Below are 22,945 nucleotides of genomic sequence, written 5' to 3'. Positions count from 1 at the left end.
GTAGCCAGCCCACTCTTGCTCCAGACCCCAAGGAAACATGTGTGCCAACCTCCAGCTTGCAATTCAAAGAAAGAAAAAGACCCTAAACCTCAGGAAGAATGCCATTTACAGGAACTGTCCCTGAGATAGATGGACAGTGGGATGCTGAGATATCTGGTGGGTGTACAGATGCAAGCATAAACTCTGGTCCACACCACACACTCTGGGGACACATAACAGGGAAACAATGTGCTCAGGGGAATCAGGCATGCGCACCCCAATTCATCTGGCTCTGCGGGGCTTGGAGGGTTTGCAGGATGCATGGCCACATTGCTGAGGGAAGAGGGCCAGAAGGTCAAAGCCACTTAAGAATTTCCTCAAGGGGGCCGGGAGTGGTGCCTCACACCTGTAATCCCAACACTTTGGGAGGCTGAGGCAGGCAGATTACTTGAGGTCAGGAGTTCAAAACCAGCCTGGTCAACATGGTGAAACCCCGTCTCACAAAAATACAAAAGTTTACTGTGTGTGGTGGTGGGTGCCTTTAATCCCAGCTGCTTAGGAGGCTGAGGCAGGAGAATTGCTTGAACCAGGTAGGCAAAGGTTGCAGTCAGCTGAGATCGTGTGCCACTGCACTACAGCCTGGCTGACAGAGCAAGACTCTATCTTTAAAAAAAAAAATTTCCTCAAGGGCAGCTTCTGAATTTTCCTGAGTGTAGCTACATTTCTATGCTAAGAAACTATCCCAAGGCCTCAAACTGTGTACTGTTAGCTCTGTCAAATGATGTCCTTCACAGGGAGCGAGAACCAGGAGGACAATTGAGGATGTGTCCTAAGAATGACACCCTGGCCAGGGGATGGGGCTCAGTAGTAAACCCATCCCTCTGTCCAGGGCTGCCAGCTTTCCGGGTGTCAGGCTTGGTCAGGAAAAGTCCTTAGCCTTGATAGCTTGGTGTGACAGTAGTGCAGTCAGATCTCAGGGTGGCCAGAAGAACCTGGGCCAGGGGATGATGTGCCAGGAGGCCCTGGGGTGCCAGGAGCTGTGGGGAGACCCTAGCTGGCTCTAGAAGGAAGAGGGGCAGCAGTTTGCAGGTAAGGTGGGGTAGAAAACCAAGGGCAATAGGGCTGCAGGGTGAGGAGCACCGTCCCCCAAAACCCAAAAGTCCTGTGGTGGCCCCATTACAAGCACTCTCCAAACAGGGAGAGGCCAGCACCCAGCCTTTCGTCACCCCTGCTATTCACTGGTTGATGGAGTCCTGTAGTCAATGCTTGCCAGACGTTGTCTAGATGCTGAGCCTAGTGCAGGCACTGGAGGCCACAGACAGCACAGAGATGCAGCACTGCCTGTGGGGAGACAGACACTTCCGTGTGATGAGGTTTATGAAGACAGGGTCTGCCCAGGGCGTGGGAATCCCAGAAGCAAGAGGCAGGAAGGGTCTCCCCAACCTAGGAAGTGATATCAAACTGGATCTTTTTTGTTTTATTTTATTGTAGAGACAGGGTCTTTCTCTGTCACTCAAGCTGGAGTACAGTGGCACAATCACAGCTCATTGCAGCTTGGAACTCCTAGGTTGGAGGAATCCTCCCACTTCAGCCTCCCGAGTAGCTGGGACTATAGGCACATGCCACCATGCCTGGTTATTTCTTTTCTTTTTATTTTTTCTTTTCTTTTCTTTCTTTCTTTCTTTCTTTTTTTTTTTTTTTTTTTTGAGACAGTCTCACTCTGTTGCCCAGGCTGGAGTGCAGTGGTACAATCTCGGCTCACTGCAACTTCTGCCTCCCAGGCTCAAGCAATTCTCATGCCTCAGCCTCCTGAGTAGCTGGGATTACAGGTGCCTGTCTCCACGCCTGACTAACTTTTGTATTTTTGGTAGAGATGGGGTTTCACCATGTTGACCAGGCTGGTCTTGAATTCCTGACATCCAGTGATCCGCCCACCTCAGCCTCCCAAAGTGCTGGGATTACAGGCATAAGCCACCACACCCAGCCAATTTTTAAAAAATGTTTTTGTAGAGATGTCATCTCACCGTGTTGCCCAAGCTGGTTTCAAACTCCTGGACTCAAGCAATCCCCCCACCTCAGCCTCCCAAAGCGCTGGGATTACAGGCATGAACCACCTGGCCTGGCCGGAACTCCATACTGTTTTCCACAGTTGTTGCACCATTTTACATCCCCACTAACAGTAATTTCCCCTACCCTTGTTCATTTTATTTATTTTTAAGGTATATGAAACAAGATGGTTTCAAAAGTCAGAACTAGACCAAAAAGAATACTCAGAGAAATGTTATTGTCACTTCTCTGTTCCATCCCTCTCACCCACTCCTTCTAGGAAACCAATCTCAATAGTTTCTGCTTTATCTTTCCACAATGTTTCTTGTTGTAAAGATAAACAAATACATGTATGTTTTCTTATATCATCTTGTTTTACATGAAGGCTTGCATCCTATATTTACTGTCTTGCACTTTGGTTTTTTCGTTTGTTTGTTTTTGTTTTTTCTGAGACGATGTTTCACTCTTGTTGCCCAGGCTGGAGTGCAGTGGCACAATCTCGGCTCACTGCAACCTCCGCCTCCCAGGCTCAAGCCATTCTCCTGCCTCAGCCTCCCAAGTAACTGAGATTACAGGCATGCGACACCATGCCTAGCTAAATTTTTTTTGTATTTTCTGTAGAAACAGGGTTTCTTCATGTTGGTCAGGCTGGTCTCGAACTCCCAACCTCAGGTAATCCGCCTGCCTCGGCCTCCCAAAGTGCTGGGATTACAGGCATGACCCACCGTGCCCGGCCTGCACTTTGCTTTTTTTACTTAACAGTATGTCCTGTCCGGGTGCAGTGGCTCACCCCTGTAATCCCAGCACTTTGGGAGGCCAAGGTGGGAGGATCACCTGAGGTCAGGAGTTCAAGACCAGCCTGGCCAACATGGCAAAACCCTGTCTCCACTAAAAATACAAAAATTAGCTGGGTCTGATGGCGTGCGCCTGTAGTCCCAGCTACTCAGGAGGCTGAGACAGGAGAATCACTTGAACCTGGGCAGTGGAGGTTGCAGTGAGTTGAGATAGTGCCAGTGCACTCCAGCCTGGGCAACAGAGTGAGACTCTGTCTAAAAAAACAGTGTGTCCTAATCATTCCTCATGTCTTCCTCAATCATTTTACAGCTGCATAGAACTCCACTGTGTGACTGCACCACAGCTTATTCAACCAATGAATACCTTGTGCATTTGTATTTTCACAGTGTTTGGGGGAGTATCTTCAGGGTAAATTTTTGGAAGTGGGAGTGCTGGGGCAAGAGAAAAACATGCATTTTTGTTAGATGTCAAATTCCCCTTCATCGAGGTTGTAAAAAGGACTTTTTAAAAAGCACAAATAAGAAAAGCTGATCTTTGCCAAAGAAACCAAACAGTCTCTCTTGCTGACATCTAATAGTCTGCATTGGTTTTAAGACTGAGGGATTTAATTTCACAAAGACTGGTTTTTACAGAGTGATTTAATTTCACCATTATCACAGGCTCTGCTGGTGCCTATGCCACACACACACACACACACACACACACACACACGACCTCACATCCCCATAGGAGCCACTTATCCCATCTGAGCCTCAGTTGTAGCCTCTGTAAAATGGGTGGCACCTGTCTGAGCTACAAGTGGTTTTAGAGACTAAGCATTTGGTTCTCTGTGAGATTCCAGATTTCCCAGAAAATCTGATAAAAGCTGAGAGCCTGCTCCTTAGGAACATGTTGAGAAAAATACAAGCAGCCCCTGACATCCCAGAGCTGGCTTGGTACCCACAGCTAGGCCTTAATGCCCTCCTATTGAACATGGACAATTTCACAAAACATCAATATCAGACAAGGCCAGTCTGATTGTGATGGATCGAGACAAAAACAAGATCAGTATGTCATCTTGTCCCAGCACAGACACATGAATACGTCGTCCAAACCACAGAAATGACCAAATATCCCCTGACTGGGCTATATAATGCATTTTTTTTTTTGGCTAATGACAGCTTTAGCCTCCACTCTAGTTAGACTGCCCTCCTTCTAGATAAAATTTATTGTGATAGCCAATCATAGAATTAGCACCAATACGCAAACTGAAAAAAAAAAACAAAAGAACAAAACAAACAAACAAAAAGAATTAGCACCACTTCCTAGCCAAAGCAAAGCCCCGCTTCCTTAAACTGTCCCCAAAATCACTGAACACAAGCCTCAATCATATAAGTTCTAACTCCCTTTTACTGAGACACCCCATGGTGCCCGTGTACACTCTCCCTTGTTGCAATGGGCAGTAAACCCAACTTGTTCAACCACACGTGTTCCTGGGGGATTTTGGCTGGAGGACTTTGACAACACTTACAGAGTTGGTTACAAGCTCAAGGACTCTTTGGAATCCCATCTATGCATCCGCCTAGTCCACAAACTTCTAATTAAGTAGTCTTGAGTCTAGAGCATCAGTAACACCATTAAATAGATGGAGAAACTGAGGTCTAGACAGATTGACTTCTTCAAAGTCCCATTGTAAGCTAGCAGCTGGATAGGAACAGGAAAGGGTGGCTGCTGGTCCCAAGGTGAGGTATGTCCTGCAGACATGGAACCCGTCCCAAGCTCACCTTGGCCACAACAGTATTCTCCCTGCACAGGCCACAGAACTACCCGGCAAGATACGCACATGCTCATCTCTGAATAATGGCTTCACTCTCTACCTGCCCTACCATTCTCTCTGTAGAATGGCGCAGTGAGATCCCAGGTTGAGGTAAGGGATAAAGGAACCCCAAAACGAGGGCTACCCTCAAGAAGGCTCACACACTGGGGTCTCAGCTTAAAGGAGCCTCATATTCCCTGCCCAGCTGCTGTGTCCCAGAGTATGCACCCTCACAGACCCTGTCACCAGGAGCACCTCATTCCCATCTCACAATTTCCCTCTGCCTTTGCCCAGGTCAGGAACTACCTGGGCTACCCGGAACCCTCCTCCCTTCCTTTCTTGACCTTGAGATCTCATAATATTTTTTTAAGATCCAGTGTGGGGCCAGGCATGGTGGCTCACACTTGTAATCCCAGCATTTGTGACATGGCAGGATGGATTGAGGCCAGGAGTTCAGGGACAGCCTGGGCAACATAGCAAGACCCCATCTCTGGAAAAGAATTTTTATTTTTATTGCATTTTAGGTTTTGGGGTACATGTGAAGAACATGCAAGATTGTTGCATAGGTACACACATGGCAGTGTGATTTGCTGCCTTCCTCCCCATCACCTATATCTGGCATTTTGGAAAAGAATTTTTAAAAGTGCCAGCTATTTAGGAAGCTGAGGCAGGAGGATCGCTTGAGCCTAAGAGTTGTAGGCTGCAGTGAGTTATGATTGAGCCACTGCCCTCCAGCCTGTACAACAGAGTGAGACCCTAAAGTCAATCAACAAAATAAGAATCTGGCCGAGCGCAGTGGCTCACGTCTGTAATCCCAGCACCTTGGGAGGCTGAGGTGGGTGGATCGCCTGAGGTCAGGAGTTCGAGACCAGCTTGGCCAACATAGTAAAACCCCGTTTCTACTAAATATACAAAAATTAGCCAGGCATGGTGGCAGGTGTCTGTAATCCTTGCTACTTGGGAGGCTGAGGCAGAAGAACCACTTGAACCTGGGAGGCAGAGGTTGCAGTGAGTGGAGATCGCACCACTGCCCTCCAGCCTGGGTGACAGAGCAAGACTCCGTTTCAATAAATAAATAAATAAATACAAAAAATAAAATAAGAATCTATGAGTCCCAGAGAAAGAAAGAGAAAGAAAGGTCTTCCTCACAGTAAAATCCCGTTGTATGTATAAAAGAAAAATCATTATTTGGCCACCATCAGAGTAGTTATTGCTTCAGGCAAGAACCACCAATGGATGCTAAAGTAGGGAGTAAAAGTTTGATTTTAAAAAATGCAGAGTTACAGTCTCAAAGTACCTCCCAACAAGATACTTATTAATTATAAAAGGGATCATGGCTGTAATCCCAGCACTTTGGAAGGCTGATGCAGGAGGATTGCTTAAGCCCAGGAATCCGAGACCAGCCTGGGCAACACAGTAAGACCCTGTTTCTACAAAAAAAATTTTTAATTAACCGGGCATAGTGACTCACACCTTTAGTCCTTGAAGATCACATGAGCCCAGGAGTTCAAAGATGCAGTGAGCCATGATTGCGTCAATGCCCTCAAACTTGGGTGATAGAGCAAGACCCTGTCTCAAAAAAAAAAAAAAAAAAAGAATTACAAAGGGAAAAATAGTAAATTTACACTGGTGAAAACTGGAAGACTGCTTTAACCAAAAGATCAATGCTAATGCCAATTTCGGGATTAACTGAACCCTCCTGCCTCCTGATAAACTGAGAACACAGCGTCACTTCTGTGGAATTCCCGCCAAAAATGTAGAATTCAAATCTAATCATGAGGAGACATCAGAGAAACCCAAATTGAAGGACATTCTTCCAAAGAACTGGTCTGTGCTCTCCTAAAACATCAAGATCATGAAAGTTAAGTGAAGATGAAGACATTGTTCCACATTGGAGGAGACCAAAAAAACCTGATAACAAGATTCTGTTATCAGGTTTTTTTAGTCTATGATTAGTCTTTTAATCTATGATTCGATTTTCCTATACAAAGATGCTATTGACATGCCCACCAGGGTGGCTAGAAGCAAAAAGTCAGATAACAAATATTTCTGAGGATGTGAAGCAATGGAAGCCTCATACTATGCTGGTAGCAATGTAAAAAAAAAAAAAGTTATTGTTCTTAGGAAATTCATACTGAAGTATTTAGTTAAAAGGGCATCATATCTGCAATCACTATCGATTCAGAAAAATCACTATGTATCATTCAGAAGAATTATATATATATATTACATATGTATATATATAGAGAGAAAAAAAACAGAAGGACAGAGACAGAAAGAGAGTAAATAAGTTATCATTATAAGGCTTGGCATTTTTGCTAGTCCCATAAGAGAAAAACAGTATATCATTGTTTTTAATTTGTATTTATTTACGTATAGACTACTCATTTAAAACGCCCCAGAAACCATAACCCAGAATGACCACAGATATTTACTGAGTGTCCACCCTCTACTAAGCTCCAGTGATAAAAAATATGAAGCACAACATCTGGTAGATGTAAAATAGTATTATATCTCACCGTTGTTTTAATTTTATATTTCCCTGATAAGTAAACAGATTGGGTTATCTTTTCATATATTATACATATTGGCCATTTCCGGTTTCTTCTGCTGTGAATTACCTGTTTGTATTCAATGTCTATTGCCAAGTGTATTGTTTGTCCTCTTCTTAGTGATTTGTAGACGTTTGTTACATACCCTAAAATCTAGATACTAGTTCTTTGTTGCACAGGTCAAAAGCCTGGATGGAAAGGATCAAGTTTTCAAAGCCCAGAAGCACATGTGGTAAGAATCTTCCAGATTTTTTTTTTTCTTGTTGGAGAAAACCAGCTTACTAAAGAATCTTCCAGTTTTAAATGCCAGATCTTGCAGCCGAGGGAAGTATTCTGGTAGGTGCTGTGGGTCTTTGTTGAATCAACTCGAGTGTGTTTGACAACTGAGAAAAAAATTAAAATGAAATTTAATTCATAAAATACATGTCCTGTATTCTGCTGTTAAGGAAAAGAATTGGGATTTGTGCATCTGGTCTAAGCTATTATTCATTTTATATATATAAGGTAAAAAAATATTAAACATATTAAATATTTTTTGTTTATTATACATGAATACTAATTTATGAGCTAGAACTCCACTTAACTGCATGTTAAAATAGAGAGAAAACATACATTTCTCTTCAGTTACCATTGGTGTTTCCCAGCAAAAACCTGCCAAGCCCACTCTTTTGTTTAACAGAAAATGACACTGAAGACGGGTGAATGAACATGACTTACCAGTTCCATACAGGCCGTTGTTAATCTGATTAAAATTTGTTTCAGTTGGCTGCCCAGGTCAGGGTGGAGTCCAGCTTGACCTGGGCTTCCTTCTCCCTTCCACCTCACAGCTAAGCATGCAGTAAGCGCTCTTTTGGAAAAATAGGCCCTTCATCACCCTAGGTACAAAGTGGAATGCCTAGAAACTGCAGCAGTAGGGTAGGTAGAAGGAGGGTGCTACATAAATCCTTAGTGTTGGTGCAGATAGAACCCTATGCGGGTCATTGTTGGGCCCAGTTTAAGTGCTTTCTTTCTTATTTATCTATTTATTTATTTAGAGAAGAAGTTTTGCTCTTATTTATTTACTTATTTATTTATTTTTTGAGAAGGAGTTTCACTCTTGTTGTCCGGGCTGGAGTGCAATGGTGTGATCTTGGCTCACTGCAACCTCCGCCTCCGGGGTTCCTGCCTCAGCCTCCGGAACAGCTGAGATTACAGGCGCCAGCCACCACGCCCAGCTAATTTTTTTTTTTTTTTTTTTTTTTTTTTTTGTATTTTTAGTAGAGATGGGGTTGCTCCATATTGGCCGTTCTGGTCGCGAACTCCTGACCTCAGGTGATCCACCTGCCTCCGCCTCTCAAAGTGCTGGGATTACAGGCGTGAGCCACCATGCCCGGTCTTCATTTGTTTATTTTTGAGACAGGGTCTCGCCCGGTCACCCAGGCTGGAGTGCAGTGGTGCGATCTCGGCTCACTGGAACCTCTGCCTCTCAGGCTCAAGCCATCCTCCCACCTCAGCCTCCGGAGTAACTGGGACCATAGGTTTGCACCACCACTCCCGGATAATTTTTGTATTTTTAGTAGATACGGGTTTTCACCATGTTGGCCAGACTGGTCTCCAACTCCTGACCTCAAGCGATCCTCCTACCCTTGGCCTCCTGAAGTGTTGGGATTATAGGTGTAAGAGCTCTATAAATACCCTTTTTACGTGCTCCGTACTAGCCTCCTTCTAGCTTACAGGGAACATTTACTAGTCGCTGGGGTCACCTTCAGTGCAAAGAGTCTGCTGGGGAATTAAGCATGCAAATCATCTCAACGACGACACGCCAAGTGCTCACAGCTTGTCCCCAGGGGAAGCACAGGCGCCTAATTTGTGTTCCTAGGTGACACAGTCATTATTTATAAATGTTCCTGGCCGTTCCCCGGAGGCGGGAAGGGTTGGAAGTTACTTCGGTTCTCTCAAAGGATGGGGAAGGAGAGATCTTGGTTTGTTTTCCCATCTGTGAAACGGGGCCACCACGGTATCTAGAGGACGTGCCAGGGTGACCATTTGGGGGTGCAGCGGCTTCCCTCCTCCCTCCCCCTTCTTTCCTTTCTCAGCTTCCAAGGCTTGTAAATTTGGAAGTTTGTTCTTGGATGGCCAGAAATCCTCCGGACGCAAGCGGTCCGGGGCTGCAACGGCCACAGGCCGGAAAGGTGCGGGCGTGAACGTCCTGCGCGCCGACGTACCCCCCGCGCCCGGCTCCCCTCAACCCCGCGCTCCTCCTTCCCTCGTTCCTCCCGCTCCCCTCCTCCGCGTCCCCGTCCCCGCCCCCCTCCCGCTCTCCCATTGGCCGAGCCAGCGGCCGGGCCGCCCCGGGATTTAAAGGGCCCGCTCGCCGCGCCGCCCTGGGAGCCGCTGCTGGTCCCGGCCTTGCGGCCTGCGGGGTAGGCTGCCCGGAGGCGGCGGCGGCGGCGGCAGCGCGTCTTCGGTCCCCAGGACCACGGCTTCTTTCCTGCCAGGTATGTCACCAGTAGTGCGCACGCGACTCCCCCGCTCCCATCCCTGAGCCGGCCTCCCCTGGCGGATCTGTAGCGCGAGTGCTGGGACCCCCTCCCCATCACCTTTCCGACTCTCCCTCCGGCTATGTCCCCTACCACCACCTCCTTGCAGCCCCCGGACCTGGGCAGGACTTTGTTGGCGGCCTCTTGCCGGGTGAGGATGAGATGGGGCGCACGGAGGATACAGGACACCCCCCAACCCGCCGCATCCATACAAGGAGAGATGCACACGGCCCCCAAGTGTCACAGAATCCCCCTCTCTGCCCTCCACCCAGAGCGACTCTACCTTGGAAACCAGGGATTCCCCTTCCCGTCGCCCGCCCCGTTTGATATATGGGCCTGAAATGTATGCCATCCCATCACCATCGCACTGGACTGTTCATAGCATTGGAGAGACAGAGGTCCTTCATTCACTCCAGGTCACAGGCTGTGCGTGTGCGTGCCGAACGAACACCCACACGCACACGGTTGGCGGCTCAGCCTGATGTACCTGACTTCTCACACCCTCCCCCAGTCCCCCAGTACCGTACCTCTACATTGGTTGGGCAGCCCCAAACTGAAATGTGAGTGCCAGAGTCCATCCCTTGAGCGAGGTCTGCCCCACGGACACCCGCTCCCTCTGTGTCCCCGCTTTGACAGATCTATCCATCTGGTCTTCCATCCGTGGGGGTCCGCAATGGCCACCTTCAGCCGCCAGGAATTTTTCCAACAGCTACTGCAAGGCTGTCTCCTGCCTACTGCCCAGCAGGGCCTTGACCAGATTTGGCTGCTCCTTGCCATCTGCCTTGCCTGCCGCCTCCTCTGGAGGCTCGGTAAGTGCCTGCCATACCGTGTGCCACCATGCCAGGCCATATCAGACTTCTCACATTCATCCATATCCTGCCACATCCTGCCAGGGCCCAGCATGTCCAAGCCGGGCCCCAACATATTCAGCCTCACCACGTCCCACCAGGCCAAACCCCATTCCACCACACCGCATCCTACTATGCCAGCCACCCCATGCCACACCACATTGAGCCACATCCTGCCATGCCAAGCCATGCCCTTCAGTATTCCTGACTTCTGGGATTCCAGAAAGCTGAGATTCTTCTTCCGGAAAGCTGAAATGTCTACAACCCAAGGTTATAAGACACTGGCATGCTGATGTCACAGGGTTATGGAATCCCAAAGTACCATGATTACAGGGCTTGGAGATTCTGACAATTTGAAAATCTCACATTCTAGACTTCTAAAATGTTGGCGTTGTGGATTTCTATAATCAGGGCATGATGCGATTTCTGGATTCTAGGATTCTGAAATGTTTCCACAGTCATAGCAGGCCTGTATCTTAATGAAAGATTCCAAGTCCCCAAGGTTCCTATAGGAGGTGAAGATTTCTGGAAATCTGAGATCCGAAGGTTTTACACTTTCTTTTTTCTTTTTATTTTATTTTAAATGGATGGTTTATTTTTTCCCAGGTTTATTATTTTGAAATTTTTCAAAGCTACTGAAAAGTTGAAAAAATAGTACAATGAGCGCCCACGCATGCATCACCAAATTCTCCAACTTCAACATCTTGCCACATTAGCTGGCTCTATCTATCTGTCTATCTATCTATCTATCTATCCATCCATCCATCTATCATCTTCCTGAATTGCTTGAATAACCTGCTGACATCACGACACTGTACCCCACATCCTTCAGCGTGTGGCCCCAAGAACAAGGACATCATCCCCCACAACCACATCCTCCACCATCACCCCCTGAGATGTTGAATCTGGATACAATAATGTTATCCTATATAAATTGATACTTGAATTTCTTCCACGGTCCCCCAAATACCCTTTATAGAAGTTTCTTTTCTTTAAACCCAGGCCCTGCCACCCTCTCCAGCTCCCCAACGCCTGTTCCAGGCCCCTCTGATCCCACTACATTCCAGCCTGTAGGCCTTTGCCCTGGCTATAGCCTCTGCCCAGGCCATCCTCCCCTTCCTACCAGTCCACCAACCTTCTCTTTCTTGTTCTCCCTCTCTCCCTCCCTCCCTTCCTCCCACACTCTCTTTCTTTCTCTCTCTCTTTCTCGTTCTCTCTCCCTTTCTTTCTCCCTTTTGCCCAAAGGGTTGCCATCCTACCTGAAGCATGCAAGCACCGTGGCAGGCGGGTTCTTCAGCCTCTACCACTTCTTCCAGCTGCACATGGTTTGGGTCGTGCTGCTCAGCCTCCTGTGCTACCTCGTGCTGTTCCTCTGCCGACATTCCTCCCATCGAGGCGTCTTCCTCTCCGTCACCATCCTCATCTACCTACTCATGGGGTATGGATGTGCGTCCTTCTCCTCACACTGTTGGCTGAAGTGTGTGGGTGGGTCCCCAGGCCCCAGATGAAGTTGTCCAAGGTAGGGAGGGGGTAAGATTCCCTGGAGAAAGAAGGGAGTCTGGGAGAGTCATTCACCTATGAGGAGACACGAAACAGGAGGGCGTGGAGTGTCCGTGGAGAAGGGAATCTGGGAGATTTGTCCTCTCACAGGACTGTAAGGGACAGGTTGAGCATGGGCTCCCCCTGGAGGAGGGAGCCTGGGATAATTTTTCAGCCATGAGACTGTGGTAGGATGGGAGGAAGCAGAACCCTCTGGGCACCTTGGTTCCCCACCTCTGTGGTCTCGGAGGCCATGAATGTCATGGGACCAAGACCAACACCTTTTTCCTCAGTGAGATGCACATGGTAGACACCGTGACATGGCACAAGATGCGAGGTGGGTAGCCCTGCCCCTCTCACCTGCTCACCCCCCCCGCCCCACTCCACGTCTCCTAACTGCCCCACCCTGTGCATTTCCTCCCCTGCTTTTCTCGCTCATCCGCCCACCCCACTGGACATGCAGGCCTCACATTACCCTCAGGTTCATGTCTCTTTCCACCGTGCATTTTCCCTAAATCTGTCTGTCTCATGTCATGTACGTGCCTGACTCTCTGGAGTAAGGGCATCTATCTGTCGTGCGTTTCCTTGCCTACCTGCCTACCTGTCCCATGCCCACCTATCCATCTTTGTGCCCCCTTTTCCTACTACATCTCACCTGGCGCACCTCCTGCCTGCCATGCTGATCTGCCCTCTGCTCATCCATTTGACCATGGGCACCACACATAGGGGCCCAGATGATCGTGGCCATGAAGGCAGTGTCTCTGGGCTTCGACCTGGACCGGGGCGAGGTGGGTGCAGTGCCCTCGCCAGTGGAGTTCATGGGCTACCTCTACTTCGTGGGCACCATTGTCTTCGGGCCCTGGATATCCTTCCACAACTACCTACATGCTGTCCAAGGCCGCCCACTGGTGAGGTCCTGGGTGGACAGGTGGGCAGGGACTGTGGGAGCTGCCCCGGAGCAGCACTCATGGAGCCTTGATCCCTTCCCTACAGAGCCGCCAGTGGCTGCAGAAGGTGGCCCGGAGCCTGGCACTGGCCCTGCTGTGCCTTGTGCTTTCCACTTGTGTGGGCCCCTACCTCTTCCCGTACTTCATCCCCCTCGACGGTGACCGCCTCCTTCGCAAGTGAGCATAGCCTTTGAGACCCCTGCCCAGCAGTGAGGGGGTTGGGTAGGGACCCGCGGTTTCCTCAGTTCTGAATCTGTCTCTTAATGCTTCTTTCTGTCTTCTGTTACTACAGCAAGAAACGCAAAGCCAGGTAAATGTGGGGGGCAGGTGTAAGGGCTCATGGAGTGGGGCTGACGTGAGTGGGGGCAGAGCCCGCGACCAGTGGGTTCTGTGTGTCCAAGTGTGTCTGACCGTCAACTCCACGACTAGACAGAGACTGTGGCTGGCTGGCTGACCAAGCTTGGCTCTGTGACTCTATGACTGACACTCCAACACATACTATGTGTCTGGCTGTCCATCTGTTCAGCTGTCTCGCTATTAGAAGCAAGTCACATAACTGTCATGGAGAGTGACATGTGTGTTGGTTGGGTGACTTTAACCCGTCAGCGACTCTGGCTAGGGACATGTATGGGTTGTTTTGTCTATTGGTCACTGACCCCCTGAGTGTGAGCCTGTGAGTGGCTGTCTGGCTGTGCCATCATCAATGATAGGGTGCGTGGCTGTCATTGGATCAGATAAACCTGTGTTGATGATTCTGACATTTTGTAGCTTTGGCCAGGAATGGGTCTGACCGTAGCACGTCATATGCCTGTCTGTGGAGTTCATGGGCTACCTCTGCCTGTATGTCTGCCTTGTCTGATGGCTTGGTGTTATCTAGCTGAGGGGTCGTAACCGACTCTGGTCTGTGCCTGTCTGCAGGACTGACTGCCTCTGGTTGGACTACAGGGTTTGATCTGGCTCTTTGTTTTTATGGCCCCTCCCCTACTCCCTGGCTGCTGATTAGGTCTAATGCTGAATGAGTCTCTAAAAGGTCAAGTGACTTGACCAGTGTCACCCAGCTAAGCAGCCAGGCATGAATCCCAGGCCTAACTTCAGAACCTATGCTTCTTCCAACGCAGGATGCTGCCTGTTTTTGCCCATGTCTGATTGCCACTAGCAGTGGGTGTGTGTGTGCACAGCAGGGTGTTTGATGCTGTTCCCAGCTCAGGGATTTTCGACTGTCCTGTGGTTGCTGAGTCAGGTTAGAGCACTGCAAGGCTGGGAGTCTGATAAGATTTGTGTCTGGCTGTTAGAGGGGGCAGGTCTGTGAGGTCGGGTCTCTGATGGTGACTTTGGCCATCTGGCCACGTGAGCCTGCAAGGCCATGCCATGTTTTAGGACAGCTCGTGCATCTGTTTGAGCCACATAAGACTAACTACCTGAGGATGGATGTCTGTGTGTGACTATCATAGTTCACCTTTTTTTGCGGCTACATTTCGTCTGTCTTGTCTGAACAATTCAGACCAGCCTCCAGGGCCTCTCTGACTCTCTTTTCTTTCTTCTCTGCTGCCTTCCTGACCCCTGGGGGCCCTAGGGGCACCATGGTAAGGTGAGTCTACAGAGTGGGACCCAGGATGCTGACATGTGGTGGGGTATCATGCTAGGGCCGAAACGTGATGCCTCTCTCCCCTGCCCCTTTCTCCCCAGATGGCTGCGAGCCTACGAGAGTGCTGTCTCCTTCCACTTCAGCAACTATTTTGTGGGCTTTCTGTCCGAGGCCACGGCCACGTTGGCGGGGGCCGGCTTTACCGAGGAGAAGGATCACCTGGAATGGTGGGAGGGCTTGGGGACCCCCCTCTCCCACAGGGTGTCGCCTAGAGGAGCTGCAGGGAGGAGGGCGGGTACTCCCAGGGGAGGGAACAGCCTAGACAGAAGTGTGGCGGTCAGATGAGTTGAGATCCCAAATGAATTTGCATGTCTCTTCTGCCCACAGGGATCTGACGGTGTCCAAGCCACTGAATGTGGAGCTGCCTCGGTCAATGGTAGAAGTTGTCACAAGCTGGAACCTGCCCATGTCTTATTGGCTAAATAACTGTGAGTCAACAAGTCACCACTCCAGCTGTGTTGGTAACCCAGGCCCTTCATACATTCATACAACATTTACTGAGCACCTTCCACATGCTAGGCACCCCAAATCCCTACCCTTGTGGAGCTGCAGTTCTGTTGGGGGGCAAATGATAAATAAGAGAAAAAAATACCTAATAGCTCAGGTGTTCATATGTGCTATGGTTTAAAAAAAAAGATAAAGCAGGTAAAGGTGATCCAGGAGTGCTGGTATGAGATAGGAGTGGGGAGGGTGGGGTATTGCAATCATAAAAATAATTAGTCAGGGCAAGTCTCCCGGAGGAGGTGACATTGGAGCAAAGATGCAAGGCAGGTGAGGGAGCAGGAAGTGCAGGTATACGTGGGAGGAGTGTAACAGATGGCAGGAACAGCAGATGCAAAGGCCCTGAGGCAGCAGCTTGCTTGGTGTGTGGGGAATAGCAAGAAGGCCAGTGAGGCAGGAACAGAGTGAGCGAGGGGCTGGTGGCGGGCAGTGAGGTCAGGGAGGGCCCAGAGGGCCTTGTGGGCCACGGAAAGGGCTTTGGCTTTTTCTCTGAGAGAGATGAGAGCTACGGCAGGGCTCTGAGCAGACGAGGGCCCTGGGATGACTTGGGTTGCAACAGGATCCCTTTGGCTGCTGTGAGGACAGACAGAGGGGAGGGGGCGTGATGGTGGTGGCAGCAGTGGATACAGAGAGGAGAGCTCAGATTCTGGCATATTCTGAAGGTGGAACTCACACAATTTGCTGAGTTTAGATGTGGGAGTTTGGGGAGGACAAATCAAGGGTGATTCCCAGGTTTTTGCCCTGAGGAACTGGAAGGGTGGAGTTGACATCCACTGAACTTGATGAGACTGGGAAGGCAGGCTGGGGGGGAGATCGGGAGCTGGGCTTTGGGCATGTGAAGTTTGAGGTCATCTAAGGACTTTATCCTGGGGGCTCCAACAGGTTGTGGGTACTCTCATCCTGCTGGTGGCCCTCCAGGAGGGGCTGGGGGACTCTCAGGAGAATTTTGTCCCACATCTCTTCCCCTCCAGATGTTTTCAAGAATGCTCTCCGACTGGGGACCTTCTCAGCTGTGCTGGTCACCTATGCAGCCAGTGCCCTCTTGCATGTGAGCAGGGCGGAGCAGGATCAGGGTGGAAGCTGCATGGGGGCAGGTGGCAGGGCCTCTTCCTCACCCATTGCATTGTCCCTTCCACTCCCCCAGGGCTTCAGCTTCCACCTGGCTGCGGTCCTGATGTCCCTGGCTTTTATCACTTATGTGGAGCATGGTGAGTGCATGGCCCAGCCCAGCCAATAGATAGAAGATTGGTGGGGGGCTGGAACCAGCATCCCCTGAGGCTAACCTGACCTCCTTGCCTCTCCCCACCGCCCCAGTCCTTCGGAAGCGCCTGGCTCGGATCCTCAGTGCCTGTGTCTTGTCAAAGCGGTGCCCGCCAGACTGTTCACACCGGCATCGCTTGGTGAGGGTTCAGCCTAGGCAACCTTGTGCCCGACACTCCCCATCCAAAATGTTCCTTCTGTCTCTATCTTGTATTTGTCTCAGGGTGCCCAGCTTCTTCTTTTGGTGCCATTCTCATAACCTCTCCTCTATTCACTGGCATCTGTTTCTCTAACAGACATTTATCGAGCATCTGCTGCATACACACCTGCCATTCGTTTCCCCCATTGAATATCTGTGGAGCACCTGTTGGCACTCTAGGTGCTGGAGACACCATGGTGAACAAAACAGACCAAAGTCCCAGTCCTATGGGACAAACGTTTTAGCCAGGACAGTAGATGAAAAATGAGTCAGTAAAGTCTAATAATAGTGTGTTAGCTTGCAAGTAGTGCTAAGGAGAAAATGCGCGGGGAAAGGGGGACGGAAGGTATGGGGGTGATTTCCATTTGAAATAGGGAGGTCAGAGAAGCCTCCCTGGTGAGGTGACGTTTGAGGCCTTTAACTGAAGGAGGTGAGGGAGGGAAACGTTCCAGGCAGAGGGACCCTCAGGAAAGGCCCTGAGATAGGAAAGGCCTGGAATCTTTGAGGAACAGCAACGCAGCCAGTGTGGCTTGAGCAGAGGTGGGGTGGGGAGGGAAGATGGGTGGGAGGCATGGGCCCTCTAGGTCATGGTGGGGATTTGGTTTTGTTTCGTTTTATATTTTTCATTCTGTTTGCAATAAGAAGTACAGACAACCTCATATTTGTCTCCCACTCGACTCCAACGTGTTTATCACTATAAAGCCTCGACTCAAAGCCCCGCCACTCTTCCTCCTCTGCCTGGAGACGTGCCCTCCCCCAACCCAGGATGCCCTCACTGAGGACAGCACCCTCATCCTTGGAAGCCTCTGCACTCCCATAGGAAGCTCCCTGAACCATCTCTTTCCTATCTCAGGGGGTACCCTGGGCATCCTCTGTCCTGGGACCCACTGTGCCCTGTGTGTCCCCTGGGCTCCCCTGCACAGGAGGAGGTGGGGGACAGTGAGTAGGTCCAGTTGCCAAGTGTATCCATCTGTTCCCCCACAGGGCCTGGGGGTGCGAGCCTTAAACTTGTTCTTTGGAGCCCTGGCCATCTTCCACCTGGCCTACCTGGGCTCCCTGTTTGATGTCGATGTGGACGACACCACAGAGGAGCAGGTGAGGCGGGGCCCTGGGCTGGGTGGTTAACCAAGGGTGGCGCTACCTGCCAGGGGGAAACCATGAGGACAAATGCGGGGAAGCTGAGGCCTGAGCTGCTCAGACTGTGCTGCTTCGCATGGGCAGCCAGTGCTCCTCCATCCTTTCCTGTAGTCCCTCTGCTTGAGTGACACTGTTGGGTCTTTTACTTGGGTGAAGTGTGCAAGATACGTTTATTTATTTTACTTGTAAAATTCATTTTAGGCTAGGCGCAGTGGCTCACGCCTGTAATACCAGCACTTTGGGAAGCCAAGGCAGGAGGATCACTTGAGGTCAGCAGTTCAAGACCAGCTTGGCCAAGCTGGTGAAACCCCATCTCTACCAAAAATATAAGAAATTAGCCAGGCATGGTGGCACACACCTGTAATTCCAGCTACTCAGGAGGCTGAGGCAGGAGATCGCTTGAACCTGGAAGCCAGAGGTTGCAGTGAGCTGAGATCATGCCACTGCATTCCAGCCTGGGCCACAGAGCAAGACTCTGTCTCAAAAAAAAAAAATCATTTTATAGAGATGGAGTGGAAAATCCAGGTTTTACTTTTGTTAATTATTTCACTTCATTATTATTTAGGTAGAATTTGCAAGACTTCTTAATTTTTTTTTGAGACAAGGTCTGTCACCCAGGCTAAAGTGCAGTGGTGTGATCATGGCTGACTGCAGCCTCACATTCCTGGGCTCAAGCCATCCTTCTGCTTCAGCCTCCTGAGTAACTGGGACTACAGGTGCACGCCACTAAGCCCAGCTAATTTTTTTAAATTTTTTTGTAGAGACAGGGTCTCCCTACGTTGTCCAGGCTGATCTCGAACTCCTAGGCTCAAGCAGTCCCCTCACCTCAACCTCCCAAAGTGCCAGGATAACAGACAGGAGCACCCTGTTTTATTTAATTTATTTAAAAAATATTTTATTGGGCCGGGCGCGGTGGCTCACGCCTGTAATCCCAGCACTTTGGGAGGCCGAGGCGGGTGGATCACGAGGTCAAGAGATCGAGACCCCCTGGTCAACATAGTGAAACCCCGTCTCTACTAAAAATATAAAATATTAGCTGGGCATGGTGGCGCGTGCCTGTAATCCCAGCTACTCAGGAGGCTGAGGCAGGAGAATTGCCTGAACCCAGGAGGCAGAGGTTGCGGTGAGCCGAGATCGCGCCATTGCACTCCAGCCTGGGTAACAAGAGTGAAACTCTGTCTCAAAAAAAAAATATATATATATATATTTTATTTTACTTAGGTTGAGTATACAAACCCTGGATTCTGCACTTCAAAATTTTTCATTAAAATGTCTGCACTATTTTTGTTCATGTTGAGTATGCAAATTCCAGATTTTATTCCTTTTTAAATTAACAACAATTTTAAAATAACATTTATTCATATGGCTCTTGCAGAATCCAGGTTTTTGCTTCTCTTTTAGTTTTTTCAGTCTACAACAAAATTTCATGTTTTTTGACATTAAAAAAATTTTTAATCCAGGTTAAGTGTGCAAAATCTGGGTTTTGCTTTTTTTTTTTTTTTTTTTAAGGCAGTAACCCAAGCTGGAGTGCAGTGGCACAATCATAGCTCACTGCAGCCTCAAACTCCCAGGCTGGAGCAATCTACCCACCTCAGCCTCCCAAGTAGCTGGAGGTGCATGCCACTACACTTGGCTTTTTTCTTTTTTTCTTTTTCTTTTCTTTCTTTTTGAGATGGAGTTTCGCTCTGTCACCCAGGCTGGAGTGCAGTGGTGCGATCTTGGCTTACTGCAACCTCTGCCTCTCGGGTTCAAGTGATTCTTCTGCCTCAGCCTCCTGAGTAGCTGGGACTACAGGCGTGTGCCACCACCCCCGACTAATTTTTGTATTTTTAGTAAGACGGGGTTTCACCACGTTGGCCAGGCTGGTCTCAAACTCCTGAACTCATGATCCACCCACCTCAGCCTCCCAAAGTGCTAGGATTACAGGCATATGCCACCACACCTGGCCTGCTTCTTTTTAAATAAAATTTTTGTTTTGTTTTCATTAAAATATTTTAAAATAGTGAATGTCTATCATGTGGTTCAAAAACCAAACAGTAGTCAAGATATTCAGAGAAAAGACTTGCTCCCACCTTCTGCCCCCCACCCTCTTACAGGTAATCACTTTTACCCTTTTTTTTTTTTGAGATGGAGTCTCTCTGTCATCCAGGCTGGAGTGTAGTGGTGCGATCTCGGCTTACTATAACCTCCAGCTCCCCAGTTTAAGTGATTCTCCTGCCTCGGCCTCCTGAGTAGCTGAGATTACAGGCATGCGCTACCACGCCCGGCTAATTTTTGTATTTTAGTAGAGACGGGGTTTCACCATGTTAGCCAGGCTGGTCTCGAACTCCTGACCTCAGGTGATCCACCCGCCTTGGTCTCCCAAAGTGCTGGGATTACAGATGTGAGGCACTGCGCCTGGCCCACTTTTATCCTTTTATTAAAATATCTTTACAAAATTTAAGCATATTTGTGCCCTCACCTAGGGCACAAATATAAAAATGTATTTTAGGCTGGGTGCAGTGGCTCAGGCCTGTAATCTCAACACTTTGGGAGGCCGAGGCAGGCAGATCACGAGGTCAGGAGTTCGAGACCAGCTGACCAACATGGTGTAACCCTGTCTCTATAAAAATACAAAAATTAGCTGGGCATGGTAGCGGGCATCTGTAATCCCAGCTACTTGGGAGGCTGAGGCGGGAGAATCGTTTGAACCTGGGAGGCAGAGGCTGCAGTGAGCAGAGATTGCGCCATTGCAATCCAGCCTGGGTGACAGAGCGAGACTCCATCTCAAAAATATATATATATTTAAATTCTACCCCCCCCCGTTTTTACCCTAAAGATAACACACGAATGATACTATTCTGCAATTTTTGAAAATCTTCCACATCAGTATATAGTGTCCTCATTCATTTTTTCCACTGTGAGGATGTAACACAGTTTAATTTTTCTCTTATTGGTGGACATCAGGTGATTTCTAGTCCTTTCCTATTACAAGTGATGCTGCAGCAGGAACTCTGTACCCACGTGGATCCACACAGGTGCAGACAGATCTGTAGGATCTGTTCCTGATAGTCTCAATGGAGTAGTACTTTTGTGTTCTTCCACCAGCAATGCATGAATGTGCTTGCTGCCCCACCAGCATAGAGTGCATCTCAAACTTCCTGGATTTGTTTGCCACTTCAATAAAGAGGAAGATGGCCGGGCAGAGCGGCTCATACCCGTAATCCCAACACTTTGGGAGGCCGAGGCAGGTGGATCATTTGAGATCAGGAGTTTGAGACCAGCCTGGCCAACATAGTGAAACTCCGTCTCTACTAAAAGTACAAAAATTAGCAGGGTATGGTGGCACAGCATCTGTAATCCCAGCTATTTGGGAGGCTGAGGCAGGAGAATCATTTGAACCCAGGAGGTAGAGGTTGCAGTGAGCTGAGATCATGTCACTGCACTCCAACCTGGGCAACAGAATGAGACCCTGTCTCAAAAAAAAAATAATTAAAAGAGGAAGATTATGAATGAGGCTGAGCATCTTTTCATATGTTTAAGAGCCATTTGTTTTTCCTTTACTGGGATGACTTATTCACCTTCTCAAAATTTTTAGGAGCTCTTTATATATTTGGGAGATAACAGGCCAGAGAATGGGATCACTTTGTTTTTAAAATGATTTTTAAAGAAGACAAAAACTATATCTGGTCACCTTTCATATGTACGTAGGCCCTTCTGCAGGGCCTCACCTAGGGCAATCATAGAAACGTCCTTGGGCAAAGGATGGGTTTTCCTGAGACCTTCTTTGTCCTTGCTGAGTGGGACCATCACCTCTTTCTCTCCCACAGGGCTACGGCATGGCATACACTCTCCACAAGTGGTCAGAGCTCAGCTGGGCCAGTCACTGGGTCACTTTTGGATGCTGGATCTTCTACCGTCTCATAGGCTGAGGCACATCTGTGGACCCTAATAACCCTCTTAAGACCCCTCTCAGGGTGCCACTGATGGAAGATGAGGGAAGGCCCTCTCTCTACTCCTTGGCCCCCTCCATCCTTGATTCCCAACACCTTCATACACACACACACACACACACACACACACACACAGTCACACTATTTCCATGCCTGTCAATCCCCACCCCACCACAAGGCGGGAAGGGGGTAGTCCCTGCTGGGACCTAGGGGTGGGGGACACTTGGGGAAACTGAGAGGGAGAGATCCAGGGCCTCCCCGCCTTCTGTCTTCCTTTTTATATACAGTTTGTTATTGTCAAATAAAAGTAGGAAATATACAATAGGCTTCTTCTTCACTGCTCAGAGGGGAATAGGAATGAGTGAGGAAGGGGGCACAGCATGAATAAAGGTTTGGAAGCTGGAAACCATGAGGAGACAGCAGACTATGATTGGTTCATGGTTAGTTTATGATTGTTAGATTAGATGATGAGCCTGAAGATGGCAGGATCCTGGTCCTGCTTGGTTTGAGTAGGGCAGGGACAGATTGTATAGTTGGATGTTGAGGAGGCCTGATTGGCTGGAAAACTGAAGGATCTCCATTCTGATTGGTTGTTCTGAGTGGGACACAGAGGAGAGAAAGCAAGAGAGATGATGGATTGGTGCCTATTTGTCCTTAGGACTGAGGGTTGTGGGTTCTAATTGGATGGGAGATCTGGGATGGGTCTGGATTCTGATTCATTGCTCCGTCTGGGGGCCCACTGGTGGTTAGGCATTTGATTGACTTTTTAGAATTGGCACAGGGAGATTGAGGGTCTTCATGCCAATTGGCCAGTAGGACTCAGAGGCTTGGGTTCTGATTAGTTCTTCTGACTTGTGGTTGGGAGAAGAGAGAATGATCGCTATTAGAACAGAGGAGTTCTGAGCACGTAAGAGCTGGGGAGGGGGTGGTTGCAGTGTATAGGATGTGATCTGCCTGTAACAGTTTCCTTGCATTATAATGAGGGTTACTCTACTTAGAAAAGGGCGGAGGTGAGAGGATGCAACACAACGCTGATTTCATCAGCAGATGATGAGGATGCAGCCCTTAATGAGTCCCTGTTTTCATCGACTGAAGAGGGAATGGGGAAATTGAAGTCAGGACTCGATGCAGATTGGCTACGGACGCAAAACGCCCACCAACCGTGGCCTGCCCCAGTCTCCACCCCAAACCTGACTCAGGTGAAAATGGCGCCACGCGTGGGGGCGGGGCCGGCAGCACACAGAGAGCGCC

General features: G+C 49.0%; 1 protein-coding gene across 5 annotated transcripts; it reads left to right on the top strand.

Annotated features, from left to right (window-relative positions):
• The first annotated feature begins 9,532 nt into the window (after window positions 1-9,532).
• On the top strand, window positions 9,533-22,896 carry PORCN (porcupine O-acyltransferase). Of its 5 annotated transcripts, XM_012471676.3 has the most exons (15): window positions 9,533-9,644; window positions 10,323-10,495; window positions 11,780-11,972; window positions 12,367-12,410; window positions 12,800-12,981; window positions 13,067-13,197; window positions 13,313-13,330; window positions 14,594-14,608; window positions 14,707-14,832; window positions 14,993-15,093; window positions 16,138-16,214; window positions 16,311-16,374; window positions 16,481-16,566; window positions 17,610-17,720; window positions 21,572-22,896. In XM_012471676.3, the coding sequence occupies exons 2-15, from the start codon at window positions 10,360-10,362 to the stop codon at window positions 21,671-21,673; spliced, it is 1,386 nt and encodes a 461-aa protein (XP_012327099.2). In that variant the 5' UTR covers window positions 9,533-9,644; window positions 10,323-10,359; the 3' UTR covers window positions 21,674-22,896. The 5 variants fall into 5 exon arrangements, with proteins under 5 accessions (XP_012327099.2, XP_012327100.2, XP_012327097.2 ...); XM_012471674.3 differs by lacking the exon at window positions 9,533-9,644 and having other exon boundaries at window positions 9,848-10,495; XM_012471677.3 differs by lacking the exons at window positions 13,313-13,330; window positions 14,594-14,608.
• Window positions 22,897-22,945: the final 49 nt, after the last annotated feature.

Source organism: Aotus nancymaae, unplaced genomic scaffold (assembly GCF_030222135.1).
Source record: "Aotus nancymaae isolate 86718 unplaced genomic scaffold, 86718_ANA_hifiasm-v0.15.2.pri h1tg000058l, whole genome shotgun sequence".
In the NCBI taxonomy this organism is placed as follows: Eukaryota; Metazoa; Chordata; class Mammalia; order Primates; family Aotidae; genus Aotus; species Aotus nancymaae.
The sequence above is the reverse complement of the archived record's forward strand: the minus strand, read 5'-3'. Positions and strand labels throughout refer to the sequence as shown.